The sequence below is a fragment of the Rattus norvegicus genome, chromosome 10 (genome assembly GCF_021556685.1).
Source record: "Rattus norvegicus strain SHRSP/BbbUtx chromosome 10, alternate assembly SHRSP_T2T, whole genome shotgun sequence".
NCBI classification, from domain to species: Eukaryota; Metazoa; Chordata; class Mammalia; order Rodentia; family Muridae; genus Rattus; species Rattus norvegicus.
In genome coordinates this window covers 24615402-24633833 of record NC_141543.1, presented here as the reverse complement: position 1 = coordinate 24633833, position 18432 = coordinate 24615402, and the positions used below count along the sequence as shown (strand labels likewise).

Genomic DNA, 18432 nt, shown 5'->3' with positions numbered 1-18432 from the left:
GAGATAGAGAGACATAGATAAGTAGAGAGAGATAATAGATGATAGATGAATGGATGGATGGAGAGATAGATAATAATAATAGATGATTGATGATTGATAGATCATAGATAAATAGATAGATAGATAGATAGATAGATAGATAGATAGATAGATAGTCGGACAGACATATAGGTGTGCTGTAAGCTGAACAAACCTTGTCAAACCATTTGACTGGAGGAGCTTCATGACACTCTGACTGAGGACTGATGAAAGATGAAGACTTTAAGCCAGAATGATTTGAAATCACCAACAGGAACTTCATGACCTAATTGGGCAGTGAAGGACTCAAGATGAGACACTTATGACTCATACTAAGGGTGCTAAGCCTTAAAGCAAGGCTCACATCCGCATGCCTGCAAGGTGACTGGAGGTAAACTGCAGTTGATAAAGTCTCTGACTGTGGCGGCCATGCAGATGAACTTGTCAGTTACATAAGCACACTGGACATGGCTTTGATGAGGAAGAAAGGGAACCTTAAGGAGTTACCATTTTCCTACTTCTCTATTCAAGGAATAGGAGCGATGCAGGCACACTCAGGTTAGCTGTAGGTGTGTCTTTCAGAACTTTCACCTCATCCAACATGAGGCTAAAAGACCTAAGACACAGGACACCATGCTAAGCTCTTTGACAATCATTCCCATCGTGTCTGTCATCTGCTTCTCATAATAATGTCACTAGACTGTTCACACACAAACAAGGTCCATTAACACAGTGTTACGCTTAGAGTTGTACCCTGGGAAATGGATCCAACAGCTTTCATTACAGAGAGATGGGGTCCTAAGCGGTATTGGTGCCAGTGACAGCCCTGGGCATCTTTTAGCTTCTGTTTCAATGACACTGCTCCTCCCTACCCCATCTAAAGAAACTTCTTTGGAAACCACGTTCTCTTCCATTTGTCTGTCTTCGGTGGACCCATGAGACAATTGGCACTCTTCACTCAGCTAGACTCCGTGCTGGGCTCCCAACAGAGAGAGCCACTGCCATTGTGCTCCTATAACCTTGTTCAGCTCCATGCTTAGTTTAGCTCGCTCATTCATTAAACAAATGTTTGTTACACATCTGTTATGGGCCAAGGAATGTAATGGGATTCGGGAGCAAACAAACAACATTGTTGGTCTAAAAGGGCCTAACAGGCAATAGTGATGGTGGTAAGGACAATTAATTAGCATTTATATTTACTTTGTGCCAGGCTTTGTGTGTGTGTGTGTGTGTGTGTGTGTGTGTGTATGTTTATATAATAGTGATTGTAGTATATAATACGTGTGTGTGTGTGTGTGTGTGTGTGTGAGAGAGAGAGAGAGAGAGAGAGAGAGAGAGAGAGAGAGAGAGGATCTTTTTAATACACAGGTTGGTATCAATAGAGTCAACATAGTGTATAGTGAACATTTTCAAAAGCAAATTAAATCTGCGTAGACGTTTCCTCATTGTCACTCTCTAAACCACACAGTGAGTGGTCATTTACATTGCATTCAGTGTTTAAGTCTCACGGAGATGATTTGAAGCACATGGGAGGATGTACATAGATTGTATAAAATAAGGACCATGACCTTTCCATGGGGTGAAACTAGTACCCCAAAGATGCTTCCCAAACAGCAGGACGAGGAGACTGAGACAGAGGGCCGTTCCATGCCTGCGTGACAGACAGAACAAAGGGGCAAATAGGAGCTCCAGGTTTCTGTGATGCTCTAGCCACCGGCCTGGCTGTCTGGTCTAAAGAAACAAGAGTAAAGTAGAATTCTGGGCTATCTTCCTTGGCAGCACATACCTCCTGTGTTCCACAGTCATGTGCTGCATGAGGCAGCCGAGATGCAGGGCACTTCCACTGTGGCAGAGCACCTGTGGTGACTGGCCATGGAAGCCCCCATTGTGACTTCTGCACTGATACTCACCAGCTGAGAGACTTTAAGCAAATTTCCCAACCTCTCTGGGTCTCAGGATAATTGATCCACAAAACGTGGTTAATATGAGCATCCTCATGGAGTTGGGATGCAGTAGATGAATTGGTTCTGGGTTGTTTCGATGGGCGCCTAGCATACAGTAGACATTTGATCTATTAGAGCCCCTGTCTCAAGCTCACTGGTGGGACACAGAAACAGAGCGCAGCAAGGAGATAGAAGGTGGGAGGGGCTGGCTTAGGTGGGACTTGGGCTTTGAATGGGTGCTGTCTAAAGAAGCCAGGAAGCCCAACATGGGGTCACTGTGGGAAAAGTGTCCAGACTTGAGGCTAGTATTTGCTTTGATAGCCCAGGACTTTGCAGCAAAGGCGGTGTTACCGGGAAGTGGTACATTGAGCAGAGGAGAAGGGAACAGCTTAAGAAACAACTTTAGAACCACCGAACAGTATGAACTTGACCACCCACCCTGAGCATAGGGAGAGCACTTGGTGGTTTTGAGCAGGAAGTCATAGCATCTGCTCATATATGAAAGTCATCCTGACAAGGTATGTGTGAAGGGAAGGCCACAGAGCTGTGGTGAAGCAGGGAGGCCTGCTAGGGTATAAAGGATGGAGGCCCACAAGTCCACTTCACGGCAGCTCTTCATTTAGAAATCTCTCTCACTAGGGAGCTCTTGGTTGAGTGCCCTCCTGGCTCACTCTCCCACTTCCGTGGGTCCTGACTCAGAGATTTCTGTCCTAGTTTCGTTACCGCCCAGACAACAGCAACTTATGAGAAAAGGCTTATTTTAGCTCCTGAAATCAGATTATGTTCTGTTGTTGGAGGCAAACCAAGGGATACAAACCAGCAGCTGCTAACCACATCCAGTCAAGAGAAAGCACGAATGCCTGGGTGCTCAGACCTCAGCTGGCTTTCTCCTTGTTATACTGTCTAGCGCCCCCAAGAGCAGGGGATGATGGGTGGCTCTTCCCATCTCAACTAAACAATCAAGATAATTTCCCACAAATAAGCTCACAGGCTGACTTGATTTATACAGCCCCTCACTGAGGCTCTCTTCCCAGGTGATCAGATTGTATCCAGTTGATAATTAAAAGGAACTGTCATGATCACCCTTTCAGAATTGGTTCCCTAACCTCCTTTTCTGGTTTAGTTTTTCTCTTCTTATCCCAGACCAATTTATGATGTATTTTACTAGTTTTATTTGTTGTCTCTATAAGGACTGATATATGATATGATATGATATGATATGATATGATATGATATGATATGATATGATATGATGCTATTATAAGGTGGTTTTTGTTCCCTCTGTTCCTTGCTGAATCCGCAAATTCTACAACATCGCAAAGCGGGTATTCAAGAAATATTTTGGAATTAATGAGCCAACGAGTGAATAGCATAGGCGAGGCAAGAGAGCAGGTCCTCAGAGAGAGAAACCACTGGCCTAAAGGCACAAGAATGACCAGCAAAGCCATGCTGTAAACCAGGCCTCCGAGCCCTCACCCTGTACTCTACCCTGCTGCTTGGTACCTCACAGTACGGTTCTCCCATCCCTCCATGAGCCCTCTGCTCCCTTGTCCCCTCTTCCTTTGCACTAGCCATTCTTTTCTGTCCTTCCCCGCTCTGCCCAGAACGTGCTGTCCTGTTTGGCTGAGCTTTCTCTTCTTCTGCAAACCTGGCCAGTTGGGAGGTCTGAGGAGTTACTGCATCATGAGGAAGAGAAGACGCCTAACCTGGTTTTTCTCCTCCAGCAGTCTGCGCAGTAAGATGCAAAGACACTGGCTCCAGACCGGAAGGTGGTGCGGGATGTGGAATGTGGAAACAGCTACATCATCATCCTCGTTCAGACACAGCTGCTGCTGAGCATTGGTGGCGGACGCCCAGTTTGTTCTGGTACCTACACAGGGACTGGTCGCAGAAACATCCAGAGACCTCAGAACAGGGTGCCATAGTCCATTTCCATTAATGGGCGGTGTCAGAATTCGTGGTGCCGCTGGTATCTGATCGTGACCTCTTGCTGCATGGAAACCCCAAAGAGCCCCTCTTTGTGAAGCAGAATGGAGAGGGAGAGGGGGCCTTTACAACTGAGGAATTCCCTCCCACAGCAACGTGTGAACTCATTAGTCCACAGGCCATTTAATACCCATCCTCTCCCAAAGGGTCTCACTTGTCCAATACCACTAGCATGTGGTTTGAGGATTACCATTTTTCATGCATGAAATTTGGGGTCACGTCTAAGCACAGCTCCCGACTTTCTTCCCATCTGTGTGGTGATAGAGAGGTTCTTCTTCCCTGTCCTGAGAAGTGGGGCATGCTTCTTCAGCTTCCACGATTGCTGTCCAACATGGCCTCTAAACTCCATCTACAGCAAAACTTGCCTCTCCTGAATAATAGAACAATAAAGAATCCTTTAGATCGTCGATTGCACTCCGGGCATTTTGCAAACCCAGAGCGCTGCATATCTCTCTTCACAGTCAGAACCCTGACCCAGTGGTAGCCCTCTGAGGGTGAGAAGAGAAGCTGGGCTCAACCCTAGTGTCTGAACCTAACCCTGTACACATGCCTCATTTGTTTGTTTGGCGAGCTTTCAGTTGAACCACACTGCATTACAAGGTGCATTTCTAAGCACTAGGTTATGGCAACGAACAGGCAGACAAGTTTCCACCCTCAGACAATTAACTTCCCTCTCAAGCAATGAGAAAACAGGAGGAGCACGAAGCTATGCCATCAAGCTATGTGGGAGAAAACAGGCTGCTGAGCCAACCCAAGCACAATGGGGGCTTCCTGGCTGGAGGAGTGGATGATCAGAACTTGTTCCCTCACGCCGATAGGTACCATATATAGCCGAGTGAAAACTCTCCACTGGAAGGTTGGGTCTTGGCCAGGAAGTTACACAAAGTAAGATAGGACATCAGGAAAGGGAGGTCGGCATGGGGCTTTGCCTGGAGAACCCCCCCAAGCATTATATGTCTCTGGAACTAACCACTCTTCCACTTTTGCCCCTTTCCCCACTGTTTCTAGCTCAGCACCCTAACAAGTTTTTCTTCTGCTCACACAAAAGCAGGCTTTTTGTAATCAGGGCAAACACCAGCTATGGCTACCTGCTGCTGCTGGTGCATGCTTGTAAACTCTTCCAAGCAGTTACTTGTCTCTGACTCTCTGCTGTTTCCGTGCTGGGGGATGCCTGTCCACCACCTCTGCCCACAGCCTTCGACCTACCTCCTCCCTGTCTGCTCAACCTCAGACTGATTGAAAAGTTGATTAGCTCTGTTCCTTGGTTCTGAGCATGACAGCCCTCCTGCCAGGGACTCTGGGAGAGTCCACTTCCTCTTTCAACTTCTCCGCATGTAGGGATCTTTCCAGATACGGTGGCTCTCCAACTTCCTCTCTGTTTCTTCTAAACAATGTGACCCCGGGGGGGAATCTATGGGTTCAGCAAGGGTTATAGGGTCAGAAGTATACCCACCGTGTTAAGAAGACCCTTTGAGTACTCAGAGGCTAAGAAACTAGGCTCCCTCTGACGTAACAGAGCAAGTGGCACAGGGATTTCTGCATTTCCAGGAAACCCCTGCGATACCTGTTTGGTATCTCATAGTGAGTCCTTGTAACTCTTCCACAGCATTGAACTGGGTGGGAAGGCAGAGGTATGGGAGGCAGCTAGAGGAGGTTAGTAGGGGAAGCTGGCCTCATATGTATATTCGCCAGTCATATCCCCGCTAGTTGTCTGTGACTTGTTTTGTTTGCACAACATTATGGTTTTCTTTTTCTGCCTGCAGAAGTAAACATAACCATTATGGAGATATAATCAAAGTACAGAGGTGGGAAAATCAGTACAATAGTAAAATTTTCCTTTTATTACAATTTTTTCTCATTATTTTAAAAAGATGTGTGTGTGTGTGTGTGTGTGTGTGTGTGTGTGTGTGTGTGTGTGTGTGTACCACACACTGCTATCTATAAAGATACCTGTGTAGGTCATAAGAGGGTATCCAGTTCCTTGGAATTGGAGTGACACGTAGCTGTGGGCCCCTGGCATGACCAATGAGAACCAAGTTTGGGTTCTGTGGAAAACAAGGACTTTGAACTGCTGATCCATCTCTCCAGTCTCAGCCTTTCTCACTTCTCAAATGAGATCTCCCTTTTCATGCAGTTCTTTAAGACCTCTATACAATGAACAACTTTAGAAGGTGGTGGCAGCATTCGTTTGGGCAAAGGACAACTCATGAGTCTGCAGAACTCAAAACCAAATGAGAGTCAGAGTGTGAGCAGATGGCTTTTAGAGCGAGACTCAAGAAGTTAGACACCAGAAAGCCAAATAACCCTATTAAAAAAAAAAAAAGGAGTACAGAGCTAAACAAAGAATTCTCAGCTGAGGAATATTGAATGGCTGAGAAGTACCTAAAGAAATGCTCAACGTCCTTAGTCATCAGGGAAATGCAGATCAAAACGATCCCGAGACTCCACCTCTCACCAGTCAGAATGGCTAAGATCAAAAACTCAGGTGACAGCAGATGCTGGCAAGGATATGGAGGAAGAGGAACACTCCTCCATTGTTGGTGGGATTGTAAGCTGGTACAACCCCCTGGAAATCAGTCTGGAGGTTCCTCAGGAAATTGGACATTGTACTACCTGAGGACCCAACTATACCTCTCCTGGGCATATACCCAAAAGATGCCCCAACATACAACAAAGACACGTGCTCCACTATGTTCATAGCAGCCTTATTTATAATAGCCAGAAGCTGGAAAGAACCCAGATACCCTTCAACAGAGGAATGAATACAGAAAATGTGGTACATCTACACAGTGGAGTATTACTCAGCTATCAAAAACAATGACTTCATGAAATTCATAGGCAAATGGATTGAACTAGAAAATATCATCCTGAGTGAGTTAACCCAATCACAGAAAACCACACATGGTGTGCACTCACTAATAAGTGGATATTACCCCAAAAGCTCGAATTACCCAAGATATAATCCACAGACCACATGAAGCTCAAGAAGAAGGATGACCAAAAGTGTGGATGCTTCACTCCTTCTTAAAAGGGGAACAAAAATATTCATAGGAGGGGATATGGAGGCAAAGTTTGGAGCAGAGACTGAAGGAGCAGCCATTCAGAGCCTGCCCCACATGTGGCCCATATATATACAGCCACCAAAACTAGATAAGATGGATGAAGCTAAGAAGTACATGCTGACAGGAACAAGATATAGATGTCTCCTGAGAGACACAGCCAGAGCATGTCAAATACAGAGGTGAATGCTAGCAGCAAACCATTGAAGTGAGAATGGCATCCCTGTTGGAAGAATTAGAGAAAGGATTGAAAGAGCTAAAGAGGCTTGCAACCCCATAAGAACAACAAGGCCAAACAACCAGAGCTCCCAGGGACTAAACCACTACCCAAAAGTACACATAGACGGACCCATGGCTCCGACTGCGTATGTAGCAGAGGATGGCCTTGTTGGACACCAATGGAAGGAAAAACCCTTGGTCCTGCCAAGGTTGGATCCCTAGTGTAGGGGAATGTCGGGGGGGGGGGGGTTGTGGCGGGATGGGGGGGGTGAATGGGGAGGGGAACACCCTTATAGAAGAAGAGGAGGGAGATGGGATAGGGGGCTTATGTCTGGAAAACGGGGAAAGGGAATAACATTTGAAATGTAAATAAAAAATATCCAATAAAAGGAAAAAAAGAGAAGGAGGAGGAGGAGGGGGAGGAGGAGGGGGAGGAGGAGGGGGAGGGGAGGAGGGTTAGGAGGAGGCAGCAGCAACCAGATACAAAAGTAAATTGGAGAGATCACCTGATTGGCTACAGCTGGATGTTGCAAAACACAGTGGCTGCCTCTGATTGGCTAAAACTCAGGTGTTTATGATTGGCTGAAACCTGGCCATTTATACCAAAAGCTAGCAAAGGAAGTGCTCTTAGGTTTCAGCTTGTCTGCACACCAAGTTACAGTGTAGTTTGCTTCTTGGGAACTTGAGAACAGAGGCACCCTCTAGCTAAAGGCCTCCGTTTATTTAATTTAGCACCCCTGCGGGGCATTTTTAAAAGTTGTTTCATATACCCAACATATTGTGAACAGCTTTCCTTGTGATTGAATGCCGTCTCAAAGCAGCTTCTTAATGGCTGCTGAGAGTCCTGCGGAATGCAGGTACCAGAATTTATTCCAGCGATTCCCTCTGCTTGGGTATTTAAGTTGGTTCCGAGTTTTCATTATTGCAGCTCAGAAACAAGCCTGCTTTTTACCTCAGTGGCTGTACGCGGCTGTGATTATTTCTTCAGGGTTTGTTGCTGGATGCTGATGTGCTGGATGGAAGATATGAGGTTTATTTTTTACTGTATCTTGCCCTGCTTTCGACCAAGAAAAAGAAAAAAAAAAAAAAAGCTTTCATTTGGCTGCTGCCCATTGGTCACGGAGGTGTGTCTTGTCACCTTGTGACATTTCCTTCTGTCACACCTCCTTACAGTGCCCATTTAACCTGTCTCCATGGGGATTATGGAGGGTGGGTGTTGCTAAAACTCCTTTCCCAGAGACACAAACAGCTACCTCCCCCTCCTCCTCCCCCTCCTCCTCCCCCTTCCCCTCCTCTTCCTCCTCCCCCTCTTCCTCAGGTCCCAGTGGCAAGCTAAAGTGCACCTCCTCCACTGAGGTTCATCCTGGGTAACCAAAGAGTGGGGCAAGAGCATGGGTAATCTTAAATCAGCACAATGGAGGATTTGTACCCAGAATGGAGGATGAACGTCCTAGGACTGTAAAGATGAAACTCTCCCCCACTGCCTTCCCCTACCCATATATTTAACCTGTCGCTGAGGTCACACACGATTACCACAGAATCGAGTATGATCCGATTGCAAGGAGTGGCTGGACACTCTGGTCAGGATCCCATGATCCTCCCTGCCTCTCCTCCTGTGAAACCCAGCCGTGGTGATCTTTCGAAATCAGGCACGGTTGGTCTAATAAAGACGGTGGTAGTTTCTCCAGAGGGCTAATCCTGTACAACAGAAGGCCCTGCATTTGTTAGATGTAGCCACTCAGGAAAAGCCCCAGGGAAGCCTCAGCCTGTGTGTGGCTTATACCAGACATGTTCAGTATAAATGTCAGCGGAACGAGTCAGTGCCTAAGTCCTATGCTCTAGAGTCCTGAGGCAGGCAGCACAGACGCGTGTAGACCTTGGGACCACACTGGCCTGAATTGGAATACTGATCTTGACTTGGGCAAGAGAGCCCTGAACCTCAGTTTCCCCAGTTTGGAAATGGAGTATATCATATATGTGTGTGTGTGTGTGTGTGTGTGTGTGTGTGTGTGTGTGTGTGATATAACATAGTATATATAACATCCTGGTTCATTGGAAATCAAATAGCCAGGGGAGGGGATTCCAATTCCAAAGCAAAGGACAGGTGCCATGTGGGGCTTTAGCACGGAATACTTAGGATTTTCATGAAATAGGCACTAATTTGAGTTAACATAGCAAACTTTATTGGAGGCCCTTGAGAGGCCCATGAAACTGCCAAGGGTGATTGGTGCCTAGAACAGCAGCTAATCTCGGAGGAAGAGAGGCCTGTGTTCGCTAACTCCCTGCAGTTTTTACTGGGTTTTGTGTTTCATAACTCAATGCGTCTTTACATTTCCCGGGAATTTTTATTTGGCTCACTAGGCTCTGTTTTCATAATGCTTGCCCTAGGGAGCCTTCAACATGGCAAAGGGGAAGGCAAGCCTAGGCTTGGTCAGCAGGTCACAGGCTCTCTCAGTGGTTGCTCTTGGGAAAAATGCATATCTCAGGGTCTCACCAGAACCGCTCACTCAGAGCCCACATGGGTCCCAGGCGTGGAGCATTAGAAGACTTACCAATTCTTATAGAAACTGTACATGGACATTAGAAGTACTGACTTTACTGTAAAGGGGTGTTTGAGAATTTTTGGAATAAAAGGGGACATTGTTGTCAGGCTCAAAGGGATCCCAAGTAGCACACACATTAGGGTGTGTAACTCTTGTGTGCTAGCTCTCTCCTCCAGTCTTGGCTCTTCCTCCCAGAAACCCCAGCCTCAGGGAGCTGTGAGCTGTGTGGTAACCAGAGAGCACTCTCCCAGCTCTGGATTTCTGAATGAGCTTTGGATTTTTCATTTGTGTTGTTTGGTTGAAACATTCTGAGCCCTTCCCTGTGCCAAACACTCGGTTAAACATGACCTTATCTTTAACTACTACTATTAAATATTTCAAGCATCATAAAAGTCGATGATGAGCAGTAATGCACACGCACCTCTCTCTTTGCTGAGGTAATATGCTGCCCACATGTGTTTCGGATCTCTTTGTTCTAAGAAATAAAACTTTATAGATAGGGTAGAATTTTTCTCCTTATTTCTTAGACACATTTCTTGTTTGTTTGCTAAACATCAGTGGCTTGTTAGCTCTCTTGTTTTTATCTATTTTCTATAAATGTAAATATTCAGAAAGTATATATATATATGTATGTATATATATATTTGCTTAACCCTTTTCTCTGTGGTAAAAAAGCACAGTATGAAAGTTGCGTCCTTCACAAATGTGTCTATACACCACACTGTTAGCTATAGCCACTTTGCTATATGGTGGATCTCTAGGAGATTTTTTTCTACAACACTTGTACTGGCTGGTTTTGTGTATCAACTTGACACAAGCTGGAGTTATCACAGAGAAAGGAGCCTCCCTTGAGGAAATACCTCCATGAGATCCAGCTGTGAGGCATTTTCTCAATTAGAGATCACAGGAGGGCCAATTGTGGGTGGTGCTGTCCCCTGGGCTGGTGGTCCTGGGTTCTATAAGAGAGCAAGCTGAGCAAGCCAGGAGAAGCAAGCCAGTAAGTAACATCCCTCCATGGCCTCTGCATCAGCTCCTGCTTCCTGACCTGCTTGAGTTCCAGTCCTGACTACCTTTGGTGATGAATAGCAATGTGGAAGTGTAAGCTGAATTAACCCTTTCCTCCCCGACTTGCTTCTTGGTCATGATGTTTGTATAGGAATAGAAACCCCGACTAAGACAAAACTGAAATTCCATGACCATTGGACAGCAATTCATTCCCTATTCAGATCCAGGCAACAGTCACTCCAGGTTTTGTTCCTATGGGTTTGACCATTTTAGATGACTCTTCTCTGTGAAACTATCTGCTGTCTGTCTTTCTGAACTAGGCTTATTTCACTTAGCATGATGTACTCAAAGTTCTCTCATGCTGCACGCAAGACAGAATCCTACTTTTCAAGGCCATGGCAATCATACCCATGTTCGCTGCAGCTTTGTTCCCAGGAACCAAACGTTGGAAACATCCAAAATATCCCTTGGGAGATGGACGGCTAAAGATCCTAGAGACATTGTTCTTTCTGTTTATCATTTAATCCTATCTGTACAGTTCACAGATGAAGAAACTGGGATGCAGTTCAAATTAAGTAAGTTGCCCAAACTTAATAATTGTTTGGCTTAAATCAGGCTTTCTAAAGAAGCCCTGACTAACCATAACAATTCCACTTCCCTCCAAAACCAGAGTCTCTTCCCCGTTCCTTTGGCCTATATGAGAGCTAATGGTCTGAGTCAACTCCACCCAACTGCTGGTAACCTGTCTCATTGAATTGTACTGTATGGTATTGTACTGTATGGTATTGTATTGTACTGTATGGTATTGTATTGTACTGTATGGTATTGTACTGTATGGTATTGTATTGTACTGTATGGTATTGTATTGTACTGTATGGTATTGTATTGTACTGTATGGTATTGTATTGCACTGTATGGTATTGTATTGTACTATATGGTATTGTACTGTATGGTATTGTATTGTACTGTATAGTATTGTATTTACTGTATGGTATTGTATTGTACTGTATGGTATTGTATTGTACTGTATGGTATTGTATTGTACTGTATGGTATTGTATTGTACTGTACTGTACTGTATACCGTATCGTATCCCTGTGCAGTCTGGAGTGCCAGCACTCAGCACGGTGACTGGTATCTGACAAGGAAGTCGTAATACACTTCCAGTGAATGTTGAAAGAGGAGGCTGGGTAGATGATCCTGCTAAGCCACCCTGCACGACACGCTCCTTCTGGAAACACACATTCTCCTGTGTCCCCGAGTCCATAGCTGCACGAACTCTTGATTCTCTTGTGAAATTTCCTTCTAAGTAACCAGAAAGACCTTAACCTGCCTCCATCCTTACTCATTAGACACCAGGAAAAGAAAGCCCATTGTTTTCACCCAGGTTAGGTTTCCTGCATGTTTTCAGATAAAGGATGGATGGCCAAGAGCCGGTAGGTGCTTTAAAAGCATCCGTTGAAACCTGGGAGGTAGTAACAAAAAGATTTGCCGTTGAGTTGGCCCATGTAGGCTACTGCCCTTCAGGAGACCCCAGTTCCAGACATTCATATATCACCGTCACCTTCTCACCTTTTCTAAGATGAACTTTGAGCGTGTTCATTTATTTTCTGTACTAGCTTAATCCAATTTCTTTCTTAACTTGAGTAAATATTTTCCAGGGCTAGGAAGGTGGCTCACTGAGTAGGGAGCTTGTCACAACAACCTGAGTTTGATCCCTAGAATCTACATATTGAAAAGACAGAACTCCTGAAGATTGTCCTCTGCATGGTGAGAACTGTCTCCCCTCTCCCAAATACATAAATATGGTTTAAAACACTGTTTTCCTCTTTCTGACAACCAGTCACAGGAATCGTGATTTAGGTAATCTTGTGGTGTTTTACTTACTCACAGCAATGGAGATTTTGTGTGTGTGTGTGCGCGTGTGCGCGCGCATGTGTGTGTGTGTGTGTGGTGTGTGTGGTGTGTGTGTGTGGGGTGTGTGTGGTGTGTGTGTGTGGTGTGTGTGTGTGTGTGTGTGTGTGTGTGTGTGTGTACAGGAGCTTTGTACACCAGCCATTGTAGTACTATTCTCTACTAAGTTTCTAGCTGTTCTGACCTGAACTCCGCCGTAATTAGCGTACAGCCCAGGAAGTAAATTGGAGGGTAGGTCTCAGGTCTCAGTGAGGACACAAAATGGAAGTGCTAACATCTTTCCTGGACGCCAGAGATCTACATCTAGTTCAGCCAATACTGGATAGTCCTCAACGCATGTCTGCTCCCCAGGCAGAGTTCAGCTTCCTTATCTACAGATGGGTCAACTACACCCAGAGCTGGAGATCAAACCGGAGACTTGACTACCACCCCACAAAAGGATTGTCCTCTGAAGAACAAAAGGAACCTGGTACCCAAGTAACTAATTCCACAAACGGTTCTGAAGGCTAGAGGTCGGTGCTGCGGGAGGAACATTTGAGTAGGCTTGGCTGTGGAGAATGGGAGGCATCCAGGGAACCTCTGCTAGCTGCAAAGACCTCATGTCGGGCTCCAGCCTCTGCAATCCATTGGCACATGGACAGGCCTTTCAGCTGAACCTTCTTCTCTTTCTTAAATATTTATTTTTGTTACCTTTAATTATGTGCGTGCATATGTGTGCACGCATACTTGGGTATAGTTAATTTTGTAAATATCTTACCTACACCTGCATCTTGACTGTGACCCAGCACACAAGTTCACTACCACATTACTTTTCAAAAGTTTTAGATTTTGTAGCAATTTTGGGTTGGTGGTTTTCGGGTTATGGGTGCCCTACTCGTACAATGTATCTGATTAGTGTGTCAAGTATCCGACTAAGAGAGGACTGAATGTAAGATTAACACAGCATGAAATAATCATTATGTTGCCAGGAGGACTCAGAGAAGCTGCCCTGTACTTTGAAAGGTCTCTCTTTTCCAGGCTAAGCTGCCAGTGACAGCATGGCTTCTGCAGACAAAGCGAACTCGGTGCCCACTGTTGGAGGCAGCGTGTTTATTGCTAAAGGACATTTAAATGGAAAATAGCCCAGCTACTGGAATCAATGTGTCCTTGGGGAAGAAAGTAGAATTCTGGGCTATGCCACACCAGTAACGCCGTAAACCAAATTCTCAATTTCATGGTCTCCTGAAGGGCTCACGGCTCATGAGGGTTTAGAGAGGAAAATATAAAGTCACAACAGAAGGCTAAACCTGAAGGTTAACCTTGCTGGGAGACCCAAGACCCTTCCAGAGTTAATAAAAATGCTTGATGCTTTGCATGGGCCTCAAGGAGGTGAAGTGGAACTCCTTAGTCTTTAAGTGTGGTATACCCAGTGTTTTCTCTCCATACAGCACACATAGAAAGGGAGGGAGTCACAAACACCACTTTAGGTGATGCAGATCACTACCCACAGTAACAGCATCCTATGAATGAAAAGAGAAAAAGGAAAGGAAAGAACATGACTGTTCCTAGGTATGGTGGAGGAGAGAGTTTATTATAGATATGTGGGAGAGCATATCCAGAGATGAAGAGCCCAGAGTTGCCATGACCCTGAGCCATGAGGGAGAAGGGTAGTGAGTGAGATGGGCAAGAGGAGAATGAGGTACATCAGCCATGGATGCCAAAGATTCAAAAGGGGGCAGGTAACCAAAATGTCTGGATTATATAGGGAAGATCCCCTAAGGGAAGAACAGTCCAGCCCCCCAGCCCCCCCCCCCCCCCCCCGCAAGCTGGAGAGTTCAGGATAGAGGCTGAAGTATGCTAGCCATACCCAGGGATAAATAGGTCAGCTTAGATATGTTAAATAAGCATCTCGGCCTTTTGTTCTGGGTTTAAAAGTTGAGGTCTTGGAAGTACCTGCTGTCATCAGGGAAGAGTGACCATTTTATTTTGTAACCTTTCTTTCTCAACCCTAAACTTCAGTCTAATTTTAAACAAACACACAACAACAACAACAACAACAACCAAAACCAAAACAAAACAAAAAGCAAAAAAAAAAAAAAATCTGTGCAGATCAGAAACAAATCCCAGTTCAGAAACATTTCACACAATACCTCATCAGTCAAGGTCATCAGATACAGGGAAAGTCAAGTGGAGCCCAGGAGATTTCTTAGCTTACATCTCTGTGACTGATTAACACCATGACTGACAGTAGTTTGTTGGGTACAAAAGGGTTAATTTCAGTTTATAGCTTACAATCCAGCATCAAAGGAAACCAGGGCAGAATTTCAAGGCAGAAACCTAAAGACAGGAACTAAAGCAGAGACGATGGAGGAGCCCTAATTACTAGCTTGCTTAGTAGCATTCTTACACAATTCAAGATCCCCTGCCTAAGGATGGCACCGCCCACAGTGGGCTAGACTTTCCTACATCAATTAACAATCAAGAAAATGCCCATAGTCACACCCGCATGTGAATCTAATGGATTCACTTAGTTACTCAGTTGAAGTTCCCTCTCGGATGACTCCAGTTTGTGTCAAGTTGACAAAGGTCAGACAACTCAGAGAGATGAGTGCATGTGATATAGGGAACAGAAGATGGATGGTAGGTAAAAGCTAAAGAAATCTGAGTAAAGCATAGATTTTAGGCCCTAATAATCCACCAATCCTAGTTAATCCATTGTTACCCAGGCGATATAAACGATATTGATGATAAGGGAAAGTGGGACCTGTCAATTGCATGAGAGTGCCACACCCTTTGCAATTTTCATGCAAATCTAAAGCCGTCTTCAAACAGAAAGTTTATTTTCATGAACAAGCTTAGGTGGCCTAAGCTTGTATCACCCTTGTATCACTAATGTGCCTATGATGCCCCCAAAAAAGTCACTTGAACTTCATAGTAGACTCTTTGAACAGAGGGACAGCACTTTATTCATCCATCCCCATGGGGACTGGTACAAGCAGTAGTCACTAACTTATGCCATCCATTCATCTATCCATCCATCTATTCATTTATCATCCATCTACTGACACCAAGCTTTCTCTGTCTCCATGAATCTACCCAACACTCACATGTATATCCATCAGTCCATTCATTCATATACCCATCTACCCACCCATCTATCCACTCGCCACCTATTCATCAACACACCTATGCACTCGCCCATCCATCCATCCACCTAGCCAGCCAGCAAGTACCTCCTAGTGTCTTCACTGTTGCCTCTCTCCAGGTTCTGTGGATAGAGAAGAATAAGAAAAACAATGAGTTGCCACTAAGTACACATTCTAGTGAACATCGTGGCTGATGAAAATAAGCAGACTACTGAGTAAGAGGCACCGGAAAGTTATTGTGTAGCTTTGGCCATTTCACCCCACGTAGAGCATCGCAGTAAGGAATCCTCCTAAGCTTTGAATGGTCAGATAATGCACTTACTGGGCTTCCTGGCAAAGCATGGCTGAGAGCTTCCAGGAGTATGGGTGATGCTAGAGTAGTTGCAGCCCCTTTGGGTCTCATCCATTGTGAACGATAGCTTCTTCAGAGGTGTAAAGACAGAGCTTCCCCTTTAGTTACTTTCCCGGACTCTATATCCCCAAGACCATATTGAACTGGGAAAATGGATATCTAGTTATCAGGATGGTGTGTCAGGAAGTGGCTGAGATCTCAGGCGTGAGGCTGGTGACTCCCTTGCCTGAGGGAGTCAACAGGCTGAATCTGAAGGGCCCTCTGAAAGCAGTCAGAGTACTGTGATGGTAATGCGTGATATGCTTGGAAGACAGTGTTTTACAATAAACATAAGTTAAACAGGGTGGTGCCCTAGACAGCTACTTTAAGAGGAATACCCAGATCACCTCACAAGAAGACTGTATTGGGGTTTTGTTTGTTTGTTTTTGTTTGTTTGTTTGTTTTTACTGGACGTGTTTTTGTTTCTTGCTTTTGTTTTGTTTTGGGTTATTTTGTTGTTGGTTTTTTTTGTGTTGTTTTTGTTTGTATTTTGAGATAGGGTTTTTTTTTATCTATTTTTTTAGATTATAATATAAGTCCATAATTTACTCATTCCCTTTCCCCTGGTGCCCTCCATATACCGCTTCTTTGTTTCTTTCAAATTCATGGCCTCTTTATTAATTATTTTATGCATGTATATATATTTTATTTCTTTGTTCCTAAGTACAACCTACTCAGTGTGTATCATGTTACTTGCATGTGTGTTTGAAGAAGTAAAGTTTCATAGATGTGAAAAAGAAAGTTATAAAAACAAGGTGAGAAATACTTCTGGTGGTCAGGATGCCTATGACAAACTTGTGACCTTTCTGAGAGATACATCTGACGTCATGATGCCCAGTGATATGATAAAGTTTTGGTGATCAAGATTCTGACTAAGCTAATTAAGACAAAACAAAAACACAACTGTTCTCAGAAAGGCCCCTTACCCCTCCCTGTGGTAAATTCTGAGAACAACCCCAAGATGTCATCCTGACCTTGCCTGACCACCCAGTTCACTCCCCCTCTAAGGGACGTGCCAACTTAGCCCTTTCCCAGTGATTCTCCAAGGCCAGGTGTAGGGCTGGACAAAGAAAGTACTAATTGAGCCAAGAACAGCCCTTGAGCAGGCCAGCCAATACCTGACCAGATCCTTTGTCCTGTGTACCAACAATGAGAATGGGCCAGTTAACCCTGTTGCTGAAGTCCGTTCTCTGTAATGAATAAAAGTTGTGTACTTTTTGGGTTCAGGGTTGCCTCTCCCTGCGTGGATGAACCACCCCACGTACGTGGATTTAAAAACCTCATGCTATTGCAGCAGTCACTTTGTCAATCTGTGCTCCGTGGGTTGCACTCCTGAGGTAAGGCCACTATGGGGTCTTACAACATGTTCATATCTGAAAAGGGCTGAGCGTTTGGAGTTGGATAATCAAGTGGTATTACTGATTAATTGACAATTTCATACATGTATACAATGTATTTTGATTACTCTCCCTCCCTCATCTCTATCAACCCCTCCCTGCAAATTCCTTTCCCAGATTCACGAGCTTTGGCTCGGTTTTATGACTGGTTTAGTTTAACCAAGGCTGTGTGTGTCACTGGATTGGATCTGCCCATTAAAAAGCCCAGTGACGTCATCAGTGGCTACACAACTGAAGGCAATGAATTCTTCTCTCCCTAGATCTTCCCATAACGGACAGTTCATCAGTGAGTGGTTGGGCGTCCTGAGGTTCTCCTCTATCCTAGCTGCTAACGCCCCCATTTTTGGAAGACCCAGTGCGGGAATCCACAGCTACAGATTCGTGATTACAATGCTTGTCTTCCCAGAGAAGATGGCCATTCACAGACCTGCCTCCTCTCTTCCAGTTCTTACATTCTTTCTACTCCCTCCTCCATAATGTTCCCTGAGCCTGATAGGAAATGGTATGCATGTCTTGTTTAAGGGCTGCACACTCAACTGTCAGTTATTCTCTGCACCTCGTGTACCTTGTGTGTGATTAGCTCTTACCCATTGACTTAATGATTACCTCATGTATTTATTTATTCACCATACTTATTGACTGCTACATGTTGGGTACTGTTTACATCTATCAGCAGGGTTACACACAACTTATGATTTCTCCTTTTTTCTATCTATATAAATATAAATATTATATAAATCTAATTACAGTTTCCCTCCTCCAACTCCTCCTCAGGTCCTCCCCACCTTCCCTCCCATCCCGACCTACACATACTTCCTCCCTCTCTTTAGAAA

At 44.8% G+C, this 18432-nt stretch overlaps 1 protein-coding gene across 5 annotated transcripts in view; it reads right to left on the bottom strand.

Annotated features, from left to right (window-relative positions):
- Positions 1-244: 244 nt before the first annotated feature.
- Kcnmb1 (potassium calcium-activated channel subfamily M regulatory beta subunit 1) overlaps positions 245-18432 on the bottom strand; it is a 75274-nt gene continuing 57086 nt past the window's right edge. For 4 of the 5 annotated variants that reach the window (XM_087571247.1, XM_087571243.1, XM_087571245.1 and 1 more), the window contains exon 5: positions 15605-15933. Coding sequence is in view for 2 of the 5 variants with exons in the window: in XM_087571243.1 (XP_087427369.1) it covers positions 15911-15933 (23 nt within the window). In the remaining 3 variants the exon portion in view is untranslated. Of the gene's footprint in view, positions 4318-15604; positions 15934-18432 lie in introns of those variants that run through there. The other variant, XM_087571246.1, reaches the window with a different exon arrangement.